Here is a 25,456-nt window from a genome sequence, read left to right as displayed (position 1 = left end):
TGTTGCCCGCATCTTATTGCGCTGTTTATGCCTCAAGATCCAATTCTCATTTTTGAAAGACAACAGGAGCAAGGTCCTGATAAAGGCCGGATGCAAATTACTCGAATTTTCCAGCACAAGGTTGCAGTTTGGTGCAACCATAGTAGAAGCTGCATCACTCTCCTAAAAAACTTTATGAATTATAAATCGAAAACAACACTGCCAAAGTGAGCAAAGGTCTGTTGTTTTTTTCTCTCTCTCTCTCTTCCCTTTTTCCACAAACAGCACACAAGTCTTGCTCTAGAAAAGCATTAAAAGGCCCCTAAACCACTTTGAGCACAAAGGCAACAGAGAAGTTTCTCTCTTGCCTTTGCTACTCTCCCTGTGGCCACTCTCCTCCTCACCACATGCTTCTCTAGGAGACACATGGAAACTACATGTGTCTTCTAAAGAAGCACTCTTGCTTGAAAAACGCATCAGCCTCCACTTGGCACTTGGCACTCATCACAGCACTTGGCACTTTTGAGCGACACGCCACTGCCGTCACACGTGCAGTGCAAAACACTCATCACCAAGTTGAATCATCTGACTGTGCGCACAACAGGCAACCAAGACAAAGAGAGAGAGCAGGCGTGCGACTTCATGGCAAGGGCCTGCTAGAAGACCGATAGGAACTGGTGTCCCTCATATACGAATCAACTGACTGTTTTTGTGCCACATACACCTAGCACAACTGAAGTAGCTGAGTGTCACAATTACACAAAACAGGTAGCGCACATTAAGACTACATGGACTAAATGGACTAAAGCATTCAAGCAGCTGGGTTCCTTCACTGGATATTAAGAATGTCACCACCACAAGTGAAACTAAACACTTACAAAACTTTAGTAAGGCCTATTGTTGAGTATGCAAGTCTAAGCGGGGAACCTAGCCAAGTCTACCTAGTTGAAAATCTAGAAAAAAGTGAAGGATAAGGCACTCAGATTTATCTACAGTAAATGCTCGTGTCACATCGATGTAACCGTTTTGCGCATCCAAGCACACATCCCGACTTTGTCCCTTCGGTAGCATGACACTGTAATGTTTATTTCCTTACTTTATCGTGGAAACATAAAGAGTGAGAAGGAGGACTACCTAAAGCCATCATACCAGCGTTCTGGTAGAAATAACTACAATTGCATCCGGCTGCTTATAGCGTAGTACGACACTTTCAAGCATTCTTCTTTATTTCCTATCGCAATAGAAATGTGGAGTAGACTGCCAAATACTGACGCGAATTCCACTAACGCTGATGTGTTCGTTCGCAAAGGTGAATCATTCATTTAATCGCTGCTTGATCAATGATGTTGGTTTTATGACATGCTTATTCCCACATGTTCACGGTTTCAGCTTTTTTTTTTTCTCTCCTCCTTGCCTTTTCTTTATAAAATGTGTTGAGATTTTCTGCGCAGCCCAGAGGCTATCCGTACACATTTCCTGCATGAGCCTGAGCAAGGCTTACGGGATATGTAAATAAAATTTAAAAAATATTAACCAATTGGTGCCACGATGCGTGAAGACCAGAAGTGCCTAGAGAGGAGCACGCTATGATTGTTTTCAAAATTAGCAGTGATGGTCTAGGGGTCCTTGAAAAATGCAGATGTTCTTGAAAAGAATGAAAATAGAGTCAAAGCAAGGAATGGATTCCTACCTTCCACGAAGCTCTTTCTCTTGTGAAGAAACCTTTCCCTCTGCAAACAGAACAAGAGCAGGTAAGCGAGCAGAAGAGCTTGCAAAACCACAGCAAGCATCAAATCAGAACAGCGCTGCCATTAGCATCCTCCTCGCGTGCCCCTAGCGATATCAAAGTAATTGAGAACTTTCATCTTTATTCTTTAGTTGATTGGCACGACCACACAGAGCACAGCAATTTTTCTAAAACACACAGAATCAAAATGACATGCAACTGAGCTGGGTGAACACTGGGATAGATAAGAACCACAGAAGGATTAATCAACTGGTTGTAAAGAATGCACTAAACGATTCTTCAAAGGGTTGTGTGAGTCCACAATGATTAAAATATCCATGGTCAGAGTGATGAAGCAAAAAAAAATCTGAATATTGAACAGGCAAGCAGATTATCAAAAGAACCGTGACAGCAGGAACGAACATAACATATTGCTGAAACATCATGCAGAAACAAAAATATCTCACGTAAGCTGGTGTAGTTGAGCAAACCTTGCCAACAGTGACTAAGGCACTCAAGTGAGCAAAACAACAAGAATTTGCAACAATGCATAGTAATGTGCAGGTTTACTGTCGACTATTGTGCCCGTGAAGACATAGCCAACCAATGACCGCTGTTACAAAAGCATTCACAATGTGAATGAAATGTAAACCCACAGCGAGCCGAAAGTGGCAAAACCACCACAGGCTGCTGTTGGAGGCACATCGAGATAAAGCACTGCAAGACTGGGTTACTTAAACACAAATTTGTCTGCATAAATCACCAAACAGGCGATGCTCTCAAAGTTTCCAATGTCAATGCTTCTGTCGCACACCTTGATGTTGTAAGCCTGCAATCGGTTTGGTGGATGTCAGCCTTCTCCCTCATCAAAGCACAAACGGAGTTTTAAACTATTTAAAATCAAAGAGGAAAATGCTGATTGTGCTGTATAAGGTATCTCTACTGAGGAGTGCCATCAACTTGACAGGCCACCCATGGTGCAGTTCACTGCACTGTCCAGTGCCATGCAGCAGCTGCTTACCCTCTTCAAATAAACCTTCACAATAAATTTTAGCGCAAACAGGATGACACAAGAAGGAAACAGGACGAGGTGCTACCCGCAAATGACACATGTCAATTCCCTACTAAATTGTCTCCATGTAGATTCCCTTGATGTGTGGCATAGGATACGCCGGCCAGACTGGCTGCTGTGTTGAGCACCCACGAGAGCATCAGTGGTCTTTGCCAACAGGAACCAGCTCACATTTAGCATGACAATGCAAACTGTGCCCGTGTCAAGCTCTTTTCACCAAGACCGTGATATTGAGAAGCAGATGGAATACCAATGCTCGAGAATTATGAGAAGCATTTTTATGAGATCACTCAAAATATGTAAGTGCTGCTTCTATTATTACTCTGTACAACACAGAATTTTTTTAGAATCCTTTGTATGATTTGTTTTCTTGATCAGTCTATCATGATGTCTTCTCTGTGTGTGGTGCTTAGGTCTGTTTTCTTATAAGCAGGGCTGTGACGTAATGAAGATGTCAGTTGAGAGCAGTGTCTTGTTCTGTCTCCTTCTTAATGTCATCCTGCCTGCACAAAAATTTTTTGTGAATAGCACGTACCAACTGACCAATCAATGCATTTTGCTGTACCGGTTATCTGTTCTACTCAATACAGGACCTGCAAATATTCATTTCTTCCCCTTGATCTCGGCTAGGTCATCTCTTATGTGATACACACTGTCCTCTTTCTAAAATGACCACTTTTATTGCAGAATTATCATGTTCGTTATAAGTTCATTCATTAATTATGGGGTTTTACGTGCCAAAACCACTTTCTGATTATGAGGCACGCCGTAGTGGAGGACTCCGGAAATTTCGACCACCTAGGGTTTTTTAATGTGCACCTAAATTTAAGTACACGGGTGTTTTCACATTTCCCCTCATTCGTTATAAGTTCGTTTGTCTGCATTTCTTAACCCTACCTGTCAGTTTTTATTCTACAGCTCATAGTGCTGTCCTTAGGCTCCTTACAAGTTTCTTTGTCATCCTTTAAGTTCCAGAGCATTACAGTACTGTTGGCACAAGGCACAGATCATAGACTTTACAAGGATGCCAGTAAGCTTCCAACATTGCGATGTCATGCGCTTCCATGCTAATTTCAATGCACTCCAAAATATCCTCCCGCAATCAGAACAAAACCAGCCATGTCAGGTAACCCCACACAGTCAATCAGACGTACCAAGCAGGCTAATCTTGGTCTCAAGCTTCTCGATGATCTGCTGGTAGCTGGCCTTGTAGCGCTCAAAGGTGTCCTTGACGGACGCACAATGTTGGCAGGAAACATTGCGCAGCCTGTTCAAAGGAAAGTAACCCCACAAGTCAGCAGCAGAACACTGAATGGCCACTCCCACTGAGCTATTATTAAATGTTTGCGTATGTGTCATATTATTAATGTATATGTTACAAAATGTATCTCATTGCCATTTAATGGGCAAATATTTAATGCATGTTAATGGGCAAAGGGCAGTAGAGATGGAACCTCAATGCTGAAATTATCTCCATTACAGTTATAACCTTATGCATAACTCTAAGCCCAGCAGGCGAACAGCTTGTATTGTTAAAAGGGCACTTACATCTAAAAAATGAAGTGACAATTTAGTGGTAAATGCAGGAAAAATGTGTTTGCATTACGTCACACCTCTTTGAGGTCTCTGATCCATGATTTAAACCACGTCCACCACTTTGCAAAGTGTTGTTAAGGAGATCACTTCAGATCACTTGGGAGACGCATGCGTCGCTGACGACAGGGGCATCTCAAATTTAGTGCTGCGATGGGACGAATGTCTGACTTTCCGAATCGCCCTCACGCACGCGCGAGCGTGCGTGCGTGGTGCTGGCTAATACTCCCAAGGTTAATTCTATTAGCAAAAACATAAATACCCAAGAAAATGGATGGGGAAACAACACCGCAGTAGCTCAATTGGTTAGAGCATCGCATGTGTAATGCGAAGACGTGGGATCATTCCCCACCTGCGGCAAATTGCTTTTTCAGCCACTTTCATTGCCATTAATTTATAATTCCTTTAATTAAATTAGTAAGTACAAGTAATTTCTGCTATGCCGTCCTTGATGTCTTTGTTTGCTAGCTTATTATGACATGATTAATAAAAATCGGGCCCCTCGGTTAGCTCCCTTTCCTCTCGTTCATTAAATAACGATCGAGAGTATCAAACCCGGCAACCTTGGTGCCTTCAGGTAGCATGTGTAGGTTTATTGGCCTGTTGCCTTCACTCAGTAAAATCACATACTTGTGACGCCTGCGGCAGAGAGGATGTTCCACATACGCCGCCAAGGTTTGTGAGTGGTGGCGCTGGCTAACACTCCCAAGGCTAGTTCTAGTCGCAGAAACATAAATACCTAAGAAAGGGGATGGGGAAGCACTGCGGTAGCTCATTTGGTTAGAGCATCGCACGTGTAATGCGATATATATATATATATATATACATATATATATATATATATATATATATATATATATATATATATATATATATATATATATATATATATATATATATATATATATATATATATATATATATATATATATATATATATATATATATATATCACGACCACATAAAGCCAAAGCTGACAGGCAATAAAGCCAAGGAAAGCATAACAGTAATTAGCTGTGACTGAGATTGAAATGTAGAAAATAATGAGAAAAGGGAAAATGAAAGTGGATGAAAAAATAGCTCATCAGCGATGGGATACAAATCAACAACCTCTCTATTACGCGTGCATTGCACTATCAATTGTGCTGCAGTGATGACTACCAATCCATTCACTAGCTTGGGTATTCACGTGTACTAGTTCTAGCAGTGGGAGTGTTAGTCAGCACCACTCAGGGCCAGGGAGGATGTGGAACATTATTTTTTGCCCGATGGTGTCTTGTAACCGGTGAACTTAGAAGAGCAGGCACATGATTACATATGAGTGATGTATGTATGTATGTACACACAGATACATACACACACGTGCACGTACACACATGCTCTTCAAAGCTGTCTCATCCCCTCTCCACCACAAGACCGGCTTCTCACACACACACACACACACACACTTTTTCCCACTTTGACACCCTGTAATGCTAACGCAATTATATGTGCTTCAATGTTCCAAAGCCAAACTGAGGCTATGAGAGCCACCATAGTGTGGAAGCTAAGGATCAATTTGAACCACACTGAGTTCTTTCTTGAGCACCAAAATCTCATAACATGAGTATTTTTGCATTGCACTTCCATGAAAGTGCGGCTGCCGTGGCTGGAAATAAAAACCTGCTACCTCGTTCTCAGTCTTGCTTCAGTTTCACAGTCAGTTTAGATTGATAAAGCATTCTTTCCAATGTCTATGATGATTAATAACTTCACGGGTAGAGGTTCTTCATGAGATCAGAAAATGAAGGCCAAGCTTTCATTTTGTTCTTCTTTAATTTTGCATGGAAACCTCAGTGCCGGCTTGTCAGCGTGAGGTCATGGATTTCAAAGCAGCACTTTCTTATATGTAGACCATGCTGGTCCAGCAAAAGTTCTTGAAATTGCTAAAGTGAACTTCCTTTGGCTCCTTTATAAATGCAATGCAGTCCCTCCTTATCAATAAAAATTTAACTGGGCCCAACAGGACACTGTCAAAATTCATGACATCACAGAAAGCTGGTGCAGAAACTTCAGAGGCGCTGTCACCACTTGTTTTGCAATTTTGCATCTTTTACAACACACCAAAATTCCCCTTGGGGCAACTTTCTTTTTATTGTGATAGCAATTATATGGACACTCCAATCGCATTCTTGCCATCGACGTCGCCGTGATGTTCTGTATAAAGTCCAGGAGCGATAACACCGTCGCCGCACACCGTATGCTGTACGTGTGAGTGAAAGCTCATGAGAGGAGCTGATGATCGCAACTCAATCTTGCACACGCAAGGGGGGAAAGCTGAGAGGAAACGCACCCTCTTCTGTGGGGCGAAAGGCCGTGGGGGGATGAGAGGGAGAAGGGGGGGTGGCGTTGTGCTTTGGCAGCAACTGAATATTTTGTGACCGCGTGCAAGGGGAACCGACGACCATGGCTTAGTCTAGCCAAGCATGGCATGACATGGCAAAGTGGGGAGGCAGCACAGGATGGGGGGCGGGTAGCGTTCTACTTAGACAGCAACTGCATACTTTGCTCAACCGTGCGCGCCCTATCTTGAAAGCAACCGCCATACCTTTGTGCACGCTGTCTTCTCGCCGCTCAGTTTGTGTTGAAACAACAGACAGCATGAAGGTCCCTTTGCTCACTGCTGCTACTGCACTACCTCACGCCAGCATTTTGCCAGAGAGCGTCCGCAGTCATCGAGTGTGAAGCGTTCATGTTTGCCTGTGGGCCCTGGCACCATGCATGTTAATTTAGTTTGTAAGCGAATATTTCCAAGTTTATATGGCCAATAAAACTAGTACCCTTACTTCGTATAGCTCTCTACTAATCGATGCTTCGCATTTCGAGCGAAACTGCGACTTTTTTCTTTTTATATTGCGGAAACACAATTTCCAAATATACTGCTCAACTAACATTTCCCTTTAGTATATAAGCAAGAGTAATGTGTGTGTTTCTTGCGGCTGCATTCGTGTAGTAGCCACAGCTATCACAAGACTGGACTGAGTCAGCGTGTCATGGGATTCGCATGTTGACCACTTATGCAAAAAACTTTCAATGACCACAGGAGCTCTATCGCGTTTCCGTGCAATTCTCCCAGTGGAAGCCAAAAAACAAATTTATTCTGCATTGTTCGCTTCCCATATCAATTACTGTATTCTCGTATGGTTGACCACTACACAAAGGAATATTACGAGGATTTGTTTATTACAAAAGAAAGTTGTTCGCAATATCGCAAATATTGATTATTTAGCTTCCACTGAATATTATTTCAGGTTGTACAACATTATGAAAATACAATATATGCATGAATTTCGTGTTTTGCATTCATTCTATGTGTCTTCACCCACTTTTAAAAACTTTATTAGTACAACAGCACTGCTTCAGCAAAATACCAATGTTCATACACATTCTTTTGACTTTCGGATAATTCCGCGTTTCCGCACTTTTTACAAACTGCAGTCTCTAAAATATAATCTTCCGTTAATCCTAAATAAATACAAAGATATAGTAAAGCCCACACTGACGTTACTTCAACAGCTCTTTTCTTAAAAAGAAATATCATACCTACCACTATTGTCGTGAAGCTACGTACATTCATAATTCTTTTTTTCTTTAACAGAAGCTAAATACTCCTGTGTCGGCTTGTATTTCACATTGTAATGTTTTTGGAATGTGATATCTTTTCATGATGTATTATATGTGTTTCTGTGTATGTATAGACCGTTTTTTCGTAGGCGCCGCCATATTGTGAACGCAGTGGCGCCGCCTATGAGCAGCACCATACTGGCTTGGGTGAAAGCGGTCTTTTGCATGGCAGGTATACGCTCGGCGGCAGGTTCTGGCGTTTGTTTCCGCGGTCGTGCGGTCTGTTGAGTATGACGTGCGTCTTCTACGTGGTAAACGGTTCTGTGAGACGTGCTAAAGTGGCTTAAGGCGTCATGGCCGGAATTTCTGCTGCCGATGAGGTGGACGGAACACGCAACGCGATGTGTGCGCGCATATTCGAGTCTACAATCAGCCTCGGAGATGAATTGTGTATTTCTGAATGTTCCAGTCACTAATGTGACCTTATTGCAGCATTATCCTCTACTTCTAAGCTGCGGTTTAGGAGCCGTGAAACATACGCGACGATCGTAACAGCGTGAGCGTGGGTACCGTTCTGCTACGATATGAGCTGTGATGTTATACTTCGACAAGCATTCAAACTGTTCGCTGCAGGTTACATTGCGTGACTACTTGGTTCGATGGATGAGGTTTCCGCCCCTGAATAAGATAGTTTTGGCAAGTGATAGCAGCATACCTTACTGTCTGAATTACGCTTGTCCAGCAAAGGGACTGTTTACGAACTGCGCGAGCGTCCTAAGCAGCGGTAGGTGCTGGATTACATATATATTTGTTCTATATACCACATGGTCCAAGCATACCGCATGAGCGGTTATATATTTATAAACGTTGTGCGGCGTGACTATGCGAGGCCCTATTGCGGCGTTAGCCCGTTTTCTCTTGCTTTTTCGAGAAAGAGGATGATAACCGAATTTCTTTTTCGGTTGTGTTCGTTCCGTTCTATACGACGCACTCACACGCATTACGGAAATTTTGTCCTCAAAAATAGGCATCGCATTCTTCTTATGCGATCCCTCATATATTATGGCTGTATGCAGGCCAAAAAGGCAATGCCGAAGCACACAGCTTACATATGTACCGTGCTGGGTCACCAACCGCGGTGATCGCTGTGTAGAGCAGCGCCACCGGCCTCATGCAGGAAGGCTAGCGTAGACATATGGTAATTTGAAGCCTACTAGACTTGAAATGCGCGAGAACGATGCCGGTGCATCACATATATTTGATTGCGCCTGCCGCTTAGATGTTTCGTGGTTGCCTTAGGTAGGCCGTGCACGAGGATGCGCTCTTATGCTTTATGTCTTACTCCCTATGCCAAGCGATCAGATATTGAGCAGATTTACCATTTCATGCTGCTAATACAGAGACACCGGTTTTCTTTGTTGAATTAAAACTGATATAAGCAAAATAGTTCACAACACATACACACACCACGACTGATAATGTGCGTGCACCGCGGCTGATAAAACACGTCACATTTTTGCGCCCCCAAAAGATATTTCCGCCTACTGTAGAGACCGATGCACCGAAAGGCTTCCCTGACGACCTTATATGAACGGACACGGCGTAAATTTCACAAAGTACCATCTAAAACATCTCAAGATCGTTCCGCAGCACGCGACAGCAATACTTTGAAGCAGCGCCGCGCCGGATCGCCCAAGCCAGAGAGGAGGAAAGGCTCTCCGCACGCCCTATCCTCCTCGCCCGATGAAAAGGTCTATATGTGAATTCATATATATGCATGTATGTGTGCATATATATGTGTGTATGTGTATATATATGTGCATATGTACATATATATATATATATATACACGTACATTATTTTCCCTCTTTCTTTCGTTATACATGACTTTGATATGTGTGTGTGTGTGTGTGTGTGTGTGTGTGTGTGTGTGTATGTATATATATATATATATATATATATATATATATATATATATATATATATATATATACATACACTGGCATTACATGCGTTACATACACTGGCGTGTATACATGCACGCCAGTGTATGTATACACACACACACACACACACATTATTTTCCCTCTTTCGTTATATTTGACTTTGATATGTATGTGTGTATGTGTGTGTGTGTGTGTGTGTGTGTGTGTGTGTGTGTGTGTGTGTGTGTGTGTGTGTGTGTGTGTGTGTGTGTGTATATATATATATATATATATATCTGCTTCTGTATATAAAGCATTATATCTGGTATTATGTATTCTTATTCTGATGAACTGTTATTTTCTGTTCCATACGTTTTTGTTTAACGGTTCGACATTCACGTCGAGGTCAAGCCCTGCCTTGAATATGGTGTCCAGGCCTCTGTCAAGCTGCAGACCGCAGCTTTTAGCCCTGTCAACCACGAAACTTGTTTTGGAAAATAAAGGATTTCAATATAATGTCATGCTCATGACACGCCTACCTCCTGGCCGAAACTGGTTAGTAAAAACGCAAAATTATAGTAAATCATTTAGGCCGCGCTGATGCTTGCCACTATTTATTCTAGGCTTTATCGCATTTGGACCTTCGTTCAAGACAAAAGCAAAAATAAAGTTGAAATTCACTTTACTCCTTGAAAAGAAGGCACTTGTACTTCGATGTGCATGAATTTCAAAATGCAGGCACCCCTGTGCACGTCAGTGTGTAATAACAAAGAACAAAAAAAGATACACAAAAAAACACAGGTGCAACAACATTCATCAATGGCAACTCACTCTCGATCCTTTTCGCAGAGGAGTGAAGTCAATGACGAGACTTGCTTCTGCAGGCCTGAAAATGGTCAGAACAGAGTGAGCAACGCATTCAATACACGTCATGCACTGCCTAACTAATGACACAAACATCACATGGATGGATGATTGATAGATGGAGCTTAAAAGGACACTACAGAGAAAAACTGTTTCAGCTGCATTAGTAATTTACCTTTCCACAATACCAAAAAAATAAGCCGCTCTTATTGTGGCATTAACCAGAACAGGTGCAAGAACAAAAGGTGGGTGGCAACACTGCTTCAAAGTTCCCACATCGCCTAATCGGGACATGATGCATTTTGATGTGTCTGCCCTGGCCTAGTTAATTTTTCATCGACAAAAATGGGCTGCCCTGTATTTTAAGAAAACTAAAGATTGAACGTGACAGTGATTTTTCTTTATGGGGTTTATTCGCATGAAGATGTCTCAAGCCAAAGAGTGCCATGACTATAACTTATCAGGTTTTAAGAACCTTTACTAAGCCAGAATGACAAAAAAATACTTTGAAATTCTTGATGTCACACTGATATACTGACAGTGAGCCCTCAACATGAAATTCAGAAAGCAGGACCTAGACCTTCACTTTCTTAAGTGATAGCTTTCTTCGGCTCTTCTCCTCACTTTGTGGTTTGTCTTTTTCTGCCTTTCTAAGGGAGCAGAGTCAACTTGGGCCCCTCGGAACATGTTGGCTGCTGTCTTGCCAAGCAGGCAACGTGGGCCACCCATAGCTGGGTATGCACCTGAATAGACAGCTTCGGTCACTAGGTATGTACTCAAATAGACAACTTCGGTAGTGCATATGCTATACTCGTATGAGCTCATTCTCGACCCATCCTCCGTAATGGATGTGCCAAGGTGACACAAGAGATGTGCAGCCAGAAACACATTAAATCAATAGTCCCCCATCCACAACAGGCACCTTTGTGTAAAGCGTGGCTGCTTGATGGACAGCCATTACAACAAAGTTGCTGCCCAGATTCTAGGGATAGTGGAGGTTGCTATAGGATTCCAACTGGGATGCTGTGACTGCAACAAGATACACTGTGTTGTGATATCATTTGGCATTGTGTGCAGCGAGATTGCCATTTCGTGCATCTGCCAATGTGCCAATAGGGTTTCATTATTCACGAGTAGCATGGGAATATGCAGCAGGTCACACACGAAAGCTGTCGCTGCCATCAACGACCTTCATCAATTGTATCTGCCACAGTTATTTAACCAACCTATTAATGCAAAATTAATGGAGATAATTGTGAAAGATCTCTCTATGAGTATAAATTGGTATAGAGTTCCTGTCTAGTGTTCCTTTAATGTCACAAAGCAACACATTGGCTATATGTAAGAAGCTCTAGAGGAGTGCTCTGGATTAACTCTGACCACATGGCATTCATTAATGTTCACTGCAACCTTAGTACACGTGCCTGATGGGCAATTCGGAAGACTGATTTGATAGGAGAGTTGAAATATATGTATGTGCTCTCGAATTTTAATGCAAGTGTGTCTTTCATGCATGTGTAACCTTGGCGCAGTAAAGCCAGCGCCCATCCTGTGCACCTCATGTATCCGTCAACTCTGGGATTTTGCGCGGCAAAACCACGATGTGATTATCAACCATGCCATAGTGGGGTCTCCGGTCTATTTTAACAACCTGAGGTCCTTTAGCATGCGCCTGACAGCTAACATACAACTAATGAACACAAGGATCTCTGTAATTCTGCCCCCATCAGAATGTGGCCGCCGCAGCCAGTATGGAACCAGCAAGTTAAAGTTCAGCAACGTAATGGCATTACCACTAAATGATTGCCACAGGGACATGTATATGTCTTTGTTTTCCCTAGCACTGTAAACATGCATCAAAACAACAGCAACCAACTAGCCCAGCTTTCAACATTAGCTAACACGAAACATTTTAGCGGCAATGAATCAGTAAGCCTGCTGATGACTATAGCTGTCTCATTCAGTGGTAGTAACTGACACATTCTGCTAGACTTGGCCAGACAGCCTCATTAAAGGAACATTACAGTAAACTTTATATACATGATAGGTAAATAACATACATAATTTTTTAGATTTATTAGACACATCGTATAGTCACTAATGCACCATTCGGCTTCTAGAGCTCAAATTTAAATGTCATAAGCAGAAGGAGAAGAAACAGCTGGCTATACCACCACTGTTCACATGAACTGCTACACCACAAGAAACAATACCCTGGTCCCCTTCATTTGATACCCAGGAAATTTTGTTGACTGCACCAAAATTAAATGCCAATCATGTTTCATTGCTTTCTTTAAAGAAAGCATTGTAGCCATCCATATGAACCCAGCGGTGCATCATTAAGCAGAACTAAACGAGTCACACTATCCATACTGTCAGGTACCACATTGATGAACAGCTCCATGAGGCTGTATTTTGTAATGATCAGTTTAATTTTCCATTCTCTTGGCCCAAAGTCATTCGCTCATATAGCACCGCACCGACCTCATCATCACAATGCACCATTTGGTGCAAGTGATAAAAGTAAAAGAATGGAAAATGAAGTGAATGCTCACGGATTATTTTTTAAAGTGCAGTTTCCTGTTGAGTATAATCTAGATGGTCCTACAAACACCGCCTGGCAGGAAGCTGACTTGACGCCATGCATTAATTAAGCTGAAGCAAAGGGTGCCCACAAAGTGTAGATTTCATTCAGATTAAGTTCATTATGCTTCATCGAGTACAAGAATAATCGCACGCGCGTCGAGTTCATGTGTATACCTATTCCCATAGTATTTCAATTAACATTAGTTGGAAGTCAGCGCGGTGTGTGTCTCTCGCAACAATCCCATTTTAAACATGCTCTAGCAAATTCGAAAATGTGCTTGTTTCGAAGGGCAACTCATCGCCCAACTCAAATCCGTTCAGCAATTAACAGTTTCACTAACCATCAACAGTATCGTCGTAATTAAGCGACGAGATCGACGTAACTAAGTTGTAAGAACCGCATTGACTAGCGGTGCGTTGAGTGCTGACCATCAGTGCACGAGTCCCAAAAGGTAACTTGAATAGCCACCACTCGTGTTCTGATAACAGCGGTTACACTGTCACATTCTTCAAAGTTTCTACGTTTCTAGCATTTAAAGTGGACGTCCGGACAAAACCTACAGACGCGCACTGTGTCGAAGGACAGAGCATTTCGTTCAGCCTTAAAGCTCTGAGCTGCTTTCGTTTGGCAGACACAAAGGTGCATGTTTCAGTTTGACCAGAGATACAAATCACATGTGTTTACGCAGAGAAAATTAAGTAACTTCCAGGTCACCCACTGCGCTGGCGCTTTCCTCATGCAATGCGATCAGCTGCGCCGAGATTACTTCCATGGCAACCGTATGGCGCCAGCGCAAAAACACATATAGAGAGAATAGCAATGATTTTTTTTTTTAATTATGGGGTTTTACGTGCCAAAACCACTTTCTGATTATGAGGCACGCCGTAGTGGAGGACTCTGGAAATTTCGAGCGCCTGGGGTTCTTTAACGTGCACCTAAATCTAAGCACACGGGTGTTTTCGCATTTCGCCCCCATCGGAATACGGCCGCCGAGGCCGGGATTCGATCCCGCGACCTAGAGAATAGAAATTATAGAAGAATGGTTGAAGCGTTATAGTTTCGTATGACAGGCTCCAACGGCACTGCCGTACCTTGAGTTACGCCAATGTGTGCGCTGTACACCTGCTGCAGCAGTTCTTTGATGGACGACTGATTACAGTTCTGGCCTCCATGACGACCAGGCGATGAGGCATCGAAGAGCTCCATTGCTGCTGGCGCTATCACGTCATATTTGTTCAACCCGTTAGCACGCACAAGTTCATCTCACACAAAATCACGCGCCAAATCGCCCGAAGCCGCGAACGGATAGACTTGGATACGCTTGGATCAGTGTGTATCTGTTTTTTTTTATTCTGCGGTGTAGCTTTCTTTTTGTTCATTCTAAAGATATAGGCAAGTACACTGCGCATCATAACAATAAATAATAAGTATATTTTTATTCTTTATAAATCTGTAATTTTAAATCACTGGGTAAGTTTGTTTAGTAATTGAGTGATTCGCAACTGAGGCTGAAGCAGTTCAACAATAACTATCATTACCCACTTCCTTTTCCTCTTTTTCTAGCCATCTTGCGAACGGCGACATGGTATGTCGAGGTGTTTTGATTCATATTTAATAATGTTGCACGCGCGGTACACTACAAATATTCTTAGATTGAGACAAATGAGATCTTACTCTTTGTTGTTTTTGCTGTTACGACCATTGATGACTAACCCAGTGGTTTGATATCTCCAGGCTGCCCACAAGACGTTCCGGATAAAACAGAAGCTCGCCAAGAAGCTCAAGCAGAACCGGCCGATTCCACAGTGGATCAGGATGAAGACCGGCAACACCATCCGGTAAGTTCTTTAAAATGTCTTACGTTTACGTTTGTTTATCGTGTCGACGCCCGTGGAGACTCCGATACCTTTGCTTGTCGGCAAAGGTCTCATTGGCGGATACGTGATGCTGGTGGTGAGCACCATGCCGTAAACCGAGACTGGTTCGATACTTAGAGCTAGGCTCATCGCGATCGCTAGTCCTTTGCAGCCTGTCAAATAACACGCGTTCTGGTTGCATGTGTCATTGTGACCATCAATACGACGGCACGCTGCCCTGTATGCTAGTTGTCAGTGCGAGTGATGGAAGGGCTGCAGTCAATGAAACCAGGGGCAGTTACCTGCGTGGTTTTTCCACATTATTAAATAAATCAAGCGATCGCCTACGTGCCAGCATACTCGCAACGGTGTTTCCGCGGCATGTAGCCTTAACAATAACGTGACCCGTACAATTAATGGTTTTGGAGGTCCCAAGCGCTTTGTTTTAAAGGTGTTCGACTGTATGTGTATTCTTCAACCCTTGGCACTTTGCTACCCTGCATTGTGGCTGCTTGATGGGAAGTAGCACTATGAAGCCTCGTGGTGAACATTGTGGGATAGCTTTATTCAACCATAATGCATTGAAAACATCTAGTTGCATATGTACGTTCACTGACAGCTGTAAGGCTCAAAGCTCTTTCAAGCCAGAAGGGGAGTTTGGGCAAATGCATGTACTACTCACCATGCTGACTGAACTGCCATCCCATGCACACTGGCATTCCCTCTAGTAATTTTTGTAGGGAGCTCCATGCCTGCCATCACCCAGCTGCATGGTATATGCTTGTAGTATTCACTCATGCGGTGCCCATTAATCTAAGCTTGGTGGCATTGGCATAGCCACATATTCCCAGATTTTTGGTAAAGCTAATGAAAAATCTGTGAAAAAAATGGCTGTGGCTTAGGTAAGGTTAAGCCCAGGATGCGAAGCATACTAGCCTTTATTTTAGTTGTTGAACCACTGTTTAGCCTGGTGAACTGCTGTTGCTTGGCTATATTTGGTTCGGCTAGACGAAGAAACAACTCATGCATTACTGCTTCGCCTTCAAGAGTGGAACGCGACAGCGTTCCCGTCGACCCGCCAAGGGGTGTAAGACAATGGGCTACAGGGCAGCGACTACGCGCCCCGCATTGGACGCGGTGAGCGTCGAGCAAAGCAGCGTTCGGCGCGGCAACAAAATGTGCGCCTGAGCAAGAGACGCACGCCTTAGAAACAGCTCGTTTCTAAGGCAACACCGCATTCACTAGAGGCGCTTTTGTACCGCATTGAAGCATCGCACTCGTGGCTTAGTGGTAGCGTCTCCGTCCCACACTCCGGAGACCCTGGTTCGATTCCCACCCAGCCCGTCTTGCAAGAGTAGAGCCAAAGCCACTTCTCCTCTGTCGTGACGTCACGGTGTCACGTGGTTTCAAGGCGACACCGCCGCGCCTGAGGACCTGGGTTGAGCTCTCGTAATATGCTTCGCATAAAAGCATCGCTCATCAGTATCTTGCCAATACCCCTGAAAGTCTTCCAATGTTGAAAGAACACCAGTAGGCTTTCTGCTTCGAGCAAGATTTTCTGAAGTTGGCAACAGCACAGTTGCAATATGTTGCTTGTCAGTTTGTGCTGTTAAAGGTTCACTTACATTTATGCTCTTCGTATTAAGGTAAATCATCATTAATGAAGTATGTATTCCAGGAAGGTGTGCTCTAGGCAAACTTTTCTTTTTAAAGCTTGCTACTGTTCCCCCGTTTCACCTTTGGGTGCCTTGTTTGCAGAATTGCAAATTGCTTCACAGGTTGACAAAGTTATGCACTGGGCTGTAAATGCCGAATGGCTTCCATGTGACCTTCCAGTTTAACGCTTTCTTGCATCCTTGCAGCTACAACGCCAAGAGGCGTCACTGGCGCCGTACCAAGCTCAAGCTGTAAGGAGGTGCCCAGAGTGGCCAAGTGCCGGGGAGTTTGCTGTGTGATCGTCTTCTCATCATGCGTCCCTCTCATCACGTCGGTGACGCCACCTGGATTGTCTTGATTGGAAGTAAAGTGCTCGAACTTGGCTCATTGTAACTATGGTGGTGTTGTTTCTTTTCACAAGATCTGTTGAGCACATTCAGCAGCCTTCCTTTAATTAAAGAAAGGTGGGGGGGAAGCACGGGCACCTTTCATAAGTGTTGTTAGCCTAGCAGCTCGTGCGAGTGCCATCAAGTAGTTTCATACATAGCAGGGAACGCCATGATGGGTAGACAAGACTTGTGTTTGTAAATTGTGTTTGTCACACATGAACATGTTACACCGTGTATTTCAGTGTCACATTAAGCTGCATATTTTCTGTTGGAATATTTGATGAAATCATGACAGTGAAGGTGTTGCAGATCTGAAACTGTTTATCAATAAATGGACAGAGTGATATGTTTCTGCCACCAGTGGCCTAATTTAAATTTCAAAAGATTAATTAAAACCACGTGATTATGAAGCATGCCATGGCAGGTTAATTCTGACCACCTGGGGTTTTTTAACGTGCACCAAATAACCAGTGCCCTGCCCACATGTAAAGCCCAAAAGTACACATTATGCAATCTCACAACCTTATCTCTACAAGTTGTAACATATGAAATGGTTATTACGTAGAAAGCATTGCAGATTCAAAACTGTAATGCAAAGTGCACAGAAAGTTCTATAGCCTCCCTGGTTGTTGCTTCTGCGTCATTGCCTGCTATTCATTAAATGGAGTACAAGTGTTTGAGCAGTGCAGCATATAAAGAGCGAGAGCTTTTATTTATTGTGCAGTAATGGATCCACGTGATAACCACTGATTTATGCAACCACATTGCCGTCCCAGCTTAAGTTTTTCTGTACTGCATGTAGAAAAATCCTGTCTTACAATCTCTTTCTGGAAGAGCGCACATTGTCTGCTTAGGTGCACTGCTCTGCAACTTTGCCAGTGATGCAGTGGTATACGCTACTCGTATTGCAATGCAGCCAGGCAGACAATTTCTGCAACGCTTGTTTAGATAACGCACTCATCCACACTTCCGGTGCTTCGAGGTTTTACCTCAATTCAGCCTTGCACTGCCATATAATTTGCTCAGGCTGTAGAGCAATTGCCCTGGCACCAGGCTTGATTCCTGGAATGAGATTTTTTCCCCTACATGTAGAGTTGGCTGCCTAAGGAAACTGACATGAGGAACCACTTGTAGCATTTTGTTAGTCAGATGGCAATTTCTCTTCCACGATACCTCGTTTTGCGAAAGATTGTCGCAAGAGGTATCACGACGACAGTGTTGGTGAACATAGTCAAACACATGCATGTTTCATCAAAAGTCCTTTATTCACACACAAGTGCAGCTTTGCTCACATATAATACCTGGGTTTGAGATTCTCGCAAAAGGATCACGACAGTGTTAGTGAACATAGTCATACCAAAAGTCAATTTACATACAAACGCTGCTGTTGCTCACTGGTTATAATGCACTATTTTTGTACAGGATGTATTTTGGCTGGCAATGAATAATGGAAGCACTCTGCTTTCCTTGTTAAAGACTGTTTATGGCAAGGCTGACACTGTTGCAGAAAATGGTGACAAAATGGAAGATGAGAAGGAGTCGATCAGAGGCTCTCATCGACTCATCTTCCAAGCTAGAACAGCATCTGGCATCAAGCATTGCCGATGTCGGTCACTGCAGCTTACACAAAGTCCACAATGCTATTCCAAAGGGCTTAGATGCTTTTGGATCTGATGTAGAAGTAAGAAATGTTTACCATTACTTCAAATCTGCCGTCTGTTCAGAGCTATTCAGAGAAAGCCAGGAAGTCCTAGGTACTCCATCGCATGTGTTTTTGCGACGTGTCGAACAGGTGGCTCACTTTACAAGAATCACTGTGCCGTATTCAGGAGCAGTTTGATGCCATTAAGGACTAGTACTTTGAAAAAGCAAACAAGACTGGCCAGCGATCTGCCACCCAAAGTCTTCATAAGAAACTGGCTGCGGCATTCTCGCAGAAACCACTCTATGCAAAGATACTATTCCTGAAGAACCGTGCTGAGCTATTCACTGGCTTGCAGAAGCTGTTTCAGAAACAAGAACCACTTGCACATTCTTCATGTGGAATTGTTATTAGTTCAGCGAGCTCTTGGCCGCTTCTTACGCAGTGACGCCTACCAGGGCAAGACAGTTGATGATCTGAAGAGCCTTAAACCTGCAAGACTCCACACTGTGGAAGACAAAACACGAGTTGGGTATGGATACAGATGACACAATGCGGACCTGGGACATCCCTGAAAGAAAGCGCTTGCGACTTGGGGCCCGCGCTTTTTACATAGCATGCTCACAAGACTTACTGCAAAAGCTACCTCTTGAAAACAAACTGCTGCAACGTGCAAGCATTCTTGGCTTGCACTTCACAGATGCAGACTCGGAAGTCCGCTCACCGCGATACCTTGTTTCACAACTACCACAAGTGCTACAGCTGAATGAAGTATCTTCATTAATTGACGAATGGTACGTGCTCAAATGCGATCCACTGAACAGCAGCGAAGTTGCAGTGCCTGAAAGGATTGACAGCTCATGGGCTAAAGTATTTCAGCGGAAATCAGCTGCTGGTGAGCAAAAGTACCCACTGCTTGCAAAACTCGTGAAAGCCCTCCTGTCTCTCCCGCATGGTAATGCAGATTGCGAGAGAGGGTTCAGTATAAATAAGCATCTGCTTGAGGGCCGTGCCTCTTTGTCTGTTAATAGCCTGAATGGACTACAGCAGGTTGAGACATATTTGCAAAGGTACAACGGGGATGCCACCAAAGTACCCCTGTCACCTAAGCTGGTCCGATGTGTAAAGAAGGCAAGGACATGTTGTGCAGATAGGCTTGAAAAGGAAGATTTGGAGGTGACGAAGCCTGCAACCACACAGACCCAGCCCAATGCCTTTACTTTGGAACAACTGAAAAGGGGCTTAAATGAAAAGGTTGCATCATGTCGTGCATTGCTTAAACGTGCAGAAGAGACAGTCTCTACTGGCTTGGCTCACAAGAGCGTGGAGCAGGTTCAAAATGGGCAGCAGTTGTTAGCTGAAGGGAATGCGAGCCTGGCTACTGCACTTCTCGAGCTTGACGAGCTGAAAAAAAAAGCAAAAGGCACTAACGGAAAGAACTTCCCATGTTTTCATTGTGGAATATGTGTGGGTTAAATGTAAAAAAATCATTATTCATGTTTTAAAGCTTATTTTGCAGTGTAAACAAAACATACTCAAATGGTGCGTGTAGGCACGTCTAAATAGCGAAATTATTTATAGTTTTGATACAGCTGTGTATGTCTAGTCATTCTCTTATGGCCGACAGCACAAAATTGTGCTTTGGCATTTCTAGTCACTTTTGTACTATGTTTTATTGCATAAAACTGTTCTCCAGTACCGTTTAAGAGAGCTATTTAAAAAGGCAAATAAAGTCTGTCTGCAACATACCATAGTTTCTTTGCTGGAGGCACACGAGCTAAATGGCTGCGCTGCGTCGTTCTTGCTTGTGTCTATTTACTCTAAAGAAATACTGAACAATTGTGCAGTAGTAATAAGCTGCACCAAATGTCATGCATTTGCTTTTCTCCTGCTCCAACTGATCCAAAACGCAAAATTTTGTGCTATAGAACTGCAACAAAATGCCAATGTGGCTGCTCCTAAATTGCTACAAACCAGCCTTTTTCCTGCTCCAAAAGTTGCTCCAAATCTGAGATTGGCTGGACCACCACTGAGAGAGGTGCAATTCTTGTGGCGACTGATTACGGCAAAAACAACCATGTCTGTGCTCTAGAACGGTAGCTCTTCATTTGTCTCGCAATTTTCAGAGCATACAATTTCCATCACAGTGGCACTCATGGTTGTTGCAGGGCCAGTGCAATGGAATGCAATGGTACTGAGTCGTTAGAGTAGGTCCTTCTGATCATTGACACGTCTAAGTGCTCTGCGTAAAGCGTGTAATTTATTATAAGGTTTTAAAAATGCACATCGCTGCCGATCGCAGCGCACTGCTCGGCGGAATTTTAAGCCACCCCTACTCATATGACCGAAATAAACCATATGACGTCAGTGGGGCGAGCTATCCGATTGGCTGACCAGGGCGCGTGATCGATAATTTTTCTAACTTTATGGTAACAAATGATCTTCGTAATAGTTGGAATGTTAGTTAATTTGTTTTTATAAAAAGAAAGTAGCATAAAGAGAATGCACAAGAACAATTTTTCAGTACACTTAAGCACTTCCGGCACACAGCAAGTGTCGTCTGCTTGCGTTACAACGTACTCCATTTTGACGAGAGCTCCGCGGCCAGAGTTGGTGTCAGTCTTTTCGCGAGCACTATGATTCGACTTTGTTGCCTTGTGGGCTGCAAACGTAGCGACTGGCAATATGTCAAGCTGCGACATCGTGTCCCTCTGCAAGGCAGCGTACGAGCGAACTGGCTGCTGCGCAGTATTTGCGCGTTTGTGGCCATCACTTTACACCGTAGGATTACTAACGCAATAGCGTTTCGCGAGTCCCGTATTAGGGCAAACGTAAGCGCAAGGGGACAGGATCTGGCCGCTTGACTGTGCCGTAACGGGATGAGCCGAAATGACCAGAAGGGCAAATGTGAATGGTCTGCACGGTGCAGCCACCTGGTGGCATAGAGCTCAACCATACACAGTAGCAGCAACGAAGCGTTTCCTTCTTTGCTGCTGGTGCGTACTTTTCACAGGAGTGTAATCATAAACACGTTGTTTTTATAAATGTTTAAACTGTTTTACACTTCGTTAGAGCAATATTAGCGCTTTGTTTGACTGGTTAAGCGCTGTGCCAACAAGTGTCTGGACCATGCAGACCGATCAGGCCGCTCACGTACGTCTACGCCAAAGTTCCGTCATTAGCTTGAGTTTATGCCTCCAGTCATTGGCCGAAATGACCAGCTTGCCTGTGGTTAACGGAATACCAGACACGTTCGGCGCTACGACAGAATGCTCGCAACGCACGCTGCTTCGATAGCTCTCGCTTGGGGTCGACAGCCAAGCAGCTAGCGGAGAGGTTTCGCAAGGTACCTGGTAGTGAAGCTTCCATAGGAGCCCATACGTTCAAAACATGGCGGTTCATCGGTGGTCCATGGGGCTTAGCGCCATCTGTATGTGGTGGGAACACTTCCGGCGGAAGAAAAAATATTGTGACGCCATGTCCGTTAAAAGCAGAAGTGACGTCATTTTGTTTTCGAAGGCGCGAAATTTGTTTTGTTGTTCTTCCTTTGGAGCTATATATTCAAGTACCCTGCCATTCGACTTGATGGGTGTTTCGAGCTTTCAGCGTGGAAAGCGATGCAGGAAAAGGCCAGCCGTACGGTTGTCGAAATCGCATCTCTGCACATAACATACTTTCTTTGGAGGCCGACGAAAGCTTTAGGTGTAGAGTGCTGATCCTATTGTTGGATGCCAAGCCCGTCGGCCAGCGTGGTCGCACGAAAACAACTACACAATTATCTGGCGGTCGTAACTCACTACATTTGACTGAACAGATTAAGAAGCAATGAAGCTACCCGCGTCACCAAATTCAGACAAACTTTGACAAGCAAGAAAGCACAAACTGTGAGGGGGGCGTATTTCAACAGTTGATACGAGTGCGCCTTTCTGCCCATTTCAAGACGTGCATTGCATTGCAAGTGAAAGTGGCGTCAACGCCCCCTGTAGCTATGGGTGCTTAAAGGAAATGCATTTATTAATAATAATAAAATTAAACTTGTATTTTCTTAACTCGTCAAGAATGTATAAAATTGTCTAGGAATTTTATTTTCGATTAATGAATCTAACTGGGTCTCGTTTGAATTAAAAAATGCGTTTTTCTTCCCCAATGTTTGTTCCCTCCAAACATAGTCGCGCTTCAATCGCTGCTCCCATAACCCCCCATGCTGATGTCGGTGACATCTGTACTGAACCGCTTTTCGCCCGAAGCTTCGCGACCTATTTGAATCGACCTTGGGTTTCGCGCAGGCGGGGGCGGGCTCCAAAACACCCGGAAGTGGACGATGTGACGTCGCATCGTGACGCAGGACCAGTGAAGGCGGAGCTTAGCCCCGCTCGCTCGGCGAACGAGTTGAGGAGGAAAAGCATGGCTGGGGAGGAGGGTAACTTATAATCGCTTGTAGCTCCATTAATATGTAACGCTTCACTTAAATTGTGGTGCGAATGTTCTACTTAAGCTGTACCCTACGCGTCTACAAAATTTGTCCGAACCGTTTCAGGGGCCCTTTAAGAATGCTGCGATGCACTTTTATGTGGAATACTTTGGCAAACATGTTAACAGAAGGGGAAAAAAGTCAGTAAACATAGGCGCAATACATGCTGCGACATGAGCACTGCAGAACCTTGTACAGATAATCAGCACTAACTGCAAACATTGAACAAGTTAGAGCAAACAACTCGTACTAAACCTTCCATGCTACATCACATTTAGTGACCAGTTGCATATTACATAGCTTTGCAATGTCAAGCATTCCATTAGCACATAACTCGCCATGCTTTTCACTATATTTGTACGTACGACAAGTTTCCAATATTACAATGAGTCCACTCGACACCCTTCACTCTACCAAGTTGAGCACAGTTACCCACTCGTCTGAAGAAAATGCTACGCTTCTCAAGAATTGTCATAGAAGCGCAGTGACCACTCCTGTCGAGGTTTGGCACTGCGATCCACTTTTTCAAGTCGAGGAACATTGTAGAATATGAGGTTAACCCTTTAACAGGGCGCAACATGAGCTGCTGCTATCTCAAATTCGAAAAGTTCGTTCTTAAGGCCCTTGAAAGTCCTGTTTTTTTTTTACTGGTGCTTGAAAATTCGTTTTGAAAACCAAATCTAGAATGGCTAAGGAAAAGTCATCCGCAAGTATAGAAGCATGCACAAGAAAGCCATCCACAGCACTTTGCATCACTGTTCCATTAAGATTCACCAATTAATTCATACTTCCAGCACTACATTGCAAAGCTGAATTGGTACTTGAAACGTGCTGAGCATCAGGAGAAGAATCATTGATTCGTGTTAAGGTTTCACAACCCTGTTAACTGGCCATTACAGAGCTTTGAGCCTGCACACATCAAATACTGCACGAGCAGCTAGAGCTTATTCTGTCCTATCCGTATATTCGCACATTATGTACCTATTGTGCACCCAACCACCTCCAATCTCTTTGGCCTGCCGCAATGACTTGGCGAGTATGGCTTTTGCTAGCCACAATGGCCACGTTGCAGGCGGAACGCAAAGGCACTCGTGTGCACCCTGCTTTGATTACACCTAAAGAGAAGCACCAAATCAGTTTAGACAAATAATGCATTCTTTTAAAACCGCATTTTCAGCAATTTTGCTGTAGCAGGTTGGCTATTAGAAAAGAAAATTTAGGCCAAAGTTCTACTGTCTGACTTTCATGCCAAAATCTCAGTGCCGCCATGCCAGCGTGCTGTCACGGTTTTCAAAGCATTTTTTCATATTTGGGCCGCGTTGGCCTAGTAAAAGTTTCTGAAACTTGCCACATTCAATCCCCCACTCCTCGCAGTGTACTTTTACCAACAATTAGCTACATCCTAGCAGATACTGTCAAAATGCATGATGTCATGGTGAGTTGCTGCAAGGCATCACCAGTCTTTCCTTTCTTGCAGCTTTTCTGGCTTGCCAAGCGTCTTCTCATGGTGAGAGTGACTTCACTGGTACTGTAAAAGGGGTTACCTCCAAATACAGCTGAAATCATCTATTTAGTGTGGTCCAGGTGGTGATAGCGAGGAACATGCCAAGTTCCACAAGTGTACTTTCCCCCACACGATGTTAGACATAGCCCTAGGACTGGAAATAATTCAGGACCGTGCAAGTTGATGTCGCTATCCTCACCCCCATCTCTTCTTTACTGCTACACTCTCGTTGTTTGCAAAGCCTGCCGTCAGCTCAATTGTGCCACGAAACAGGAGGTTGGCTACCTTTTGTAGGGTGGCCCAGTAGTGTGCAAAAATGTATTTCTGGTGTTTCACACAGCCCTTATTACCCTGGAGCCCTTCACAAGAGCGTCTTTCGTAGCCTTCTGCATTGCTCTGGGACATCAAACCACTTTTCATCAATATTTTTCAAACAATATATGGACTCCCCTGAATATGCGAAATTCAGACCTCATTACTACAATTGCCCTGTCAGCAGGATTCTTCTGAAAAGTCATCTCTGGATGTGCAGAAATACAGGTACAATGCAAAATGGTCATTACCTGTACACACACTGTCGCAGAGGCCT

General features: G+C 43.7%; 2 protein-coding genes and 1 non-coding gene across 3 annotated transcripts in view; 2 read left to right on the top strand and 1 right to left on the bottom strand.

The window, feature by feature from the left end:
- Window positions 1-14,667, bottom strand: part of LOC135896660 (uncharacterized) — a 64,573-nt gene extending 49,906 nt beyond the window's left edge. The window contains exons 1-4 of the mRNA XM_065425145.1: window positions 14,441-14,667; window positions 10,730-10,784; window positions 3,932-4,044; window positions 1,670-1,709 (exon numbers count right to left, since the gene is read on the bottom strand). Coding sequence (XP_065281217.1) covers window positions 1,670-1,709; window positions 3,932-4,044; window positions 10,730-10,784; window positions 14,441-14,555 — 323 coding nt within the window. The 5' untranslated portion in view covers window positions 14,556-14,667. The remainder of the gene's footprint in view (window positions 1-1,669; window positions 1,710-3,931; window positions 4,045-10,729; window positions 10,785-14,440) is intronic.
- Window positions 4,658-4,730, top strand: TRNAT-UGU (transfer RNA threonine (anticodon UGU)). Its single transcript has one exon. It is a non-coding gene; the product is annotated as a tRNA-Thr (tRNA).
- Window positions 14,668-17,112: 2,445 nt separating the features above from the next.
- Window positions 17,113-25,395, top strand: LOC135896661 (uncharacterized). The gene has a single exon (XM_065425146.1). The coding sequence runs from the start codon at window positions 19,427-19,429 to the stop codon at window positions 20,366-20,368; it is 942 nt and encodes a 313-aa protein (XP_065281218.1). The 5' UTR covers window positions 17,113-19,426; the 3' UTR covers window positions 20,369-25,395.
- Window positions 25,396-25,456: the final 61 nt, after the last annotated feature.

This window comes from Dermacentor albipictus, chromosome 3 (assembly GCF_038994185.2).
Source record: "Dermacentor albipictus isolate Rhodes 1998 colony chromosome 3, USDA_Dalb.pri_finalv2, whole genome shotgun sequence".
NCBI lineage: Eukaryota > Metazoa > Arthropoda > Arachnida > Ixodida > Ixodidae > Dermacentor > Dermacentor albipictus.
Note: the sequence above shows the minus strand (reverse complement) of the source record. Positions and strands in the feature narration are given on the sequence as shown.

Bases quoted from the DNA above. Each gene is read 5' to 3' on its own strand.
- LOC135896661 (XM_065425146.1), top strand. From the start codon at position 19,427: ATGGATACAGATGACACAATGCGGACCTGGGACATCCCTGAAAGAAAG.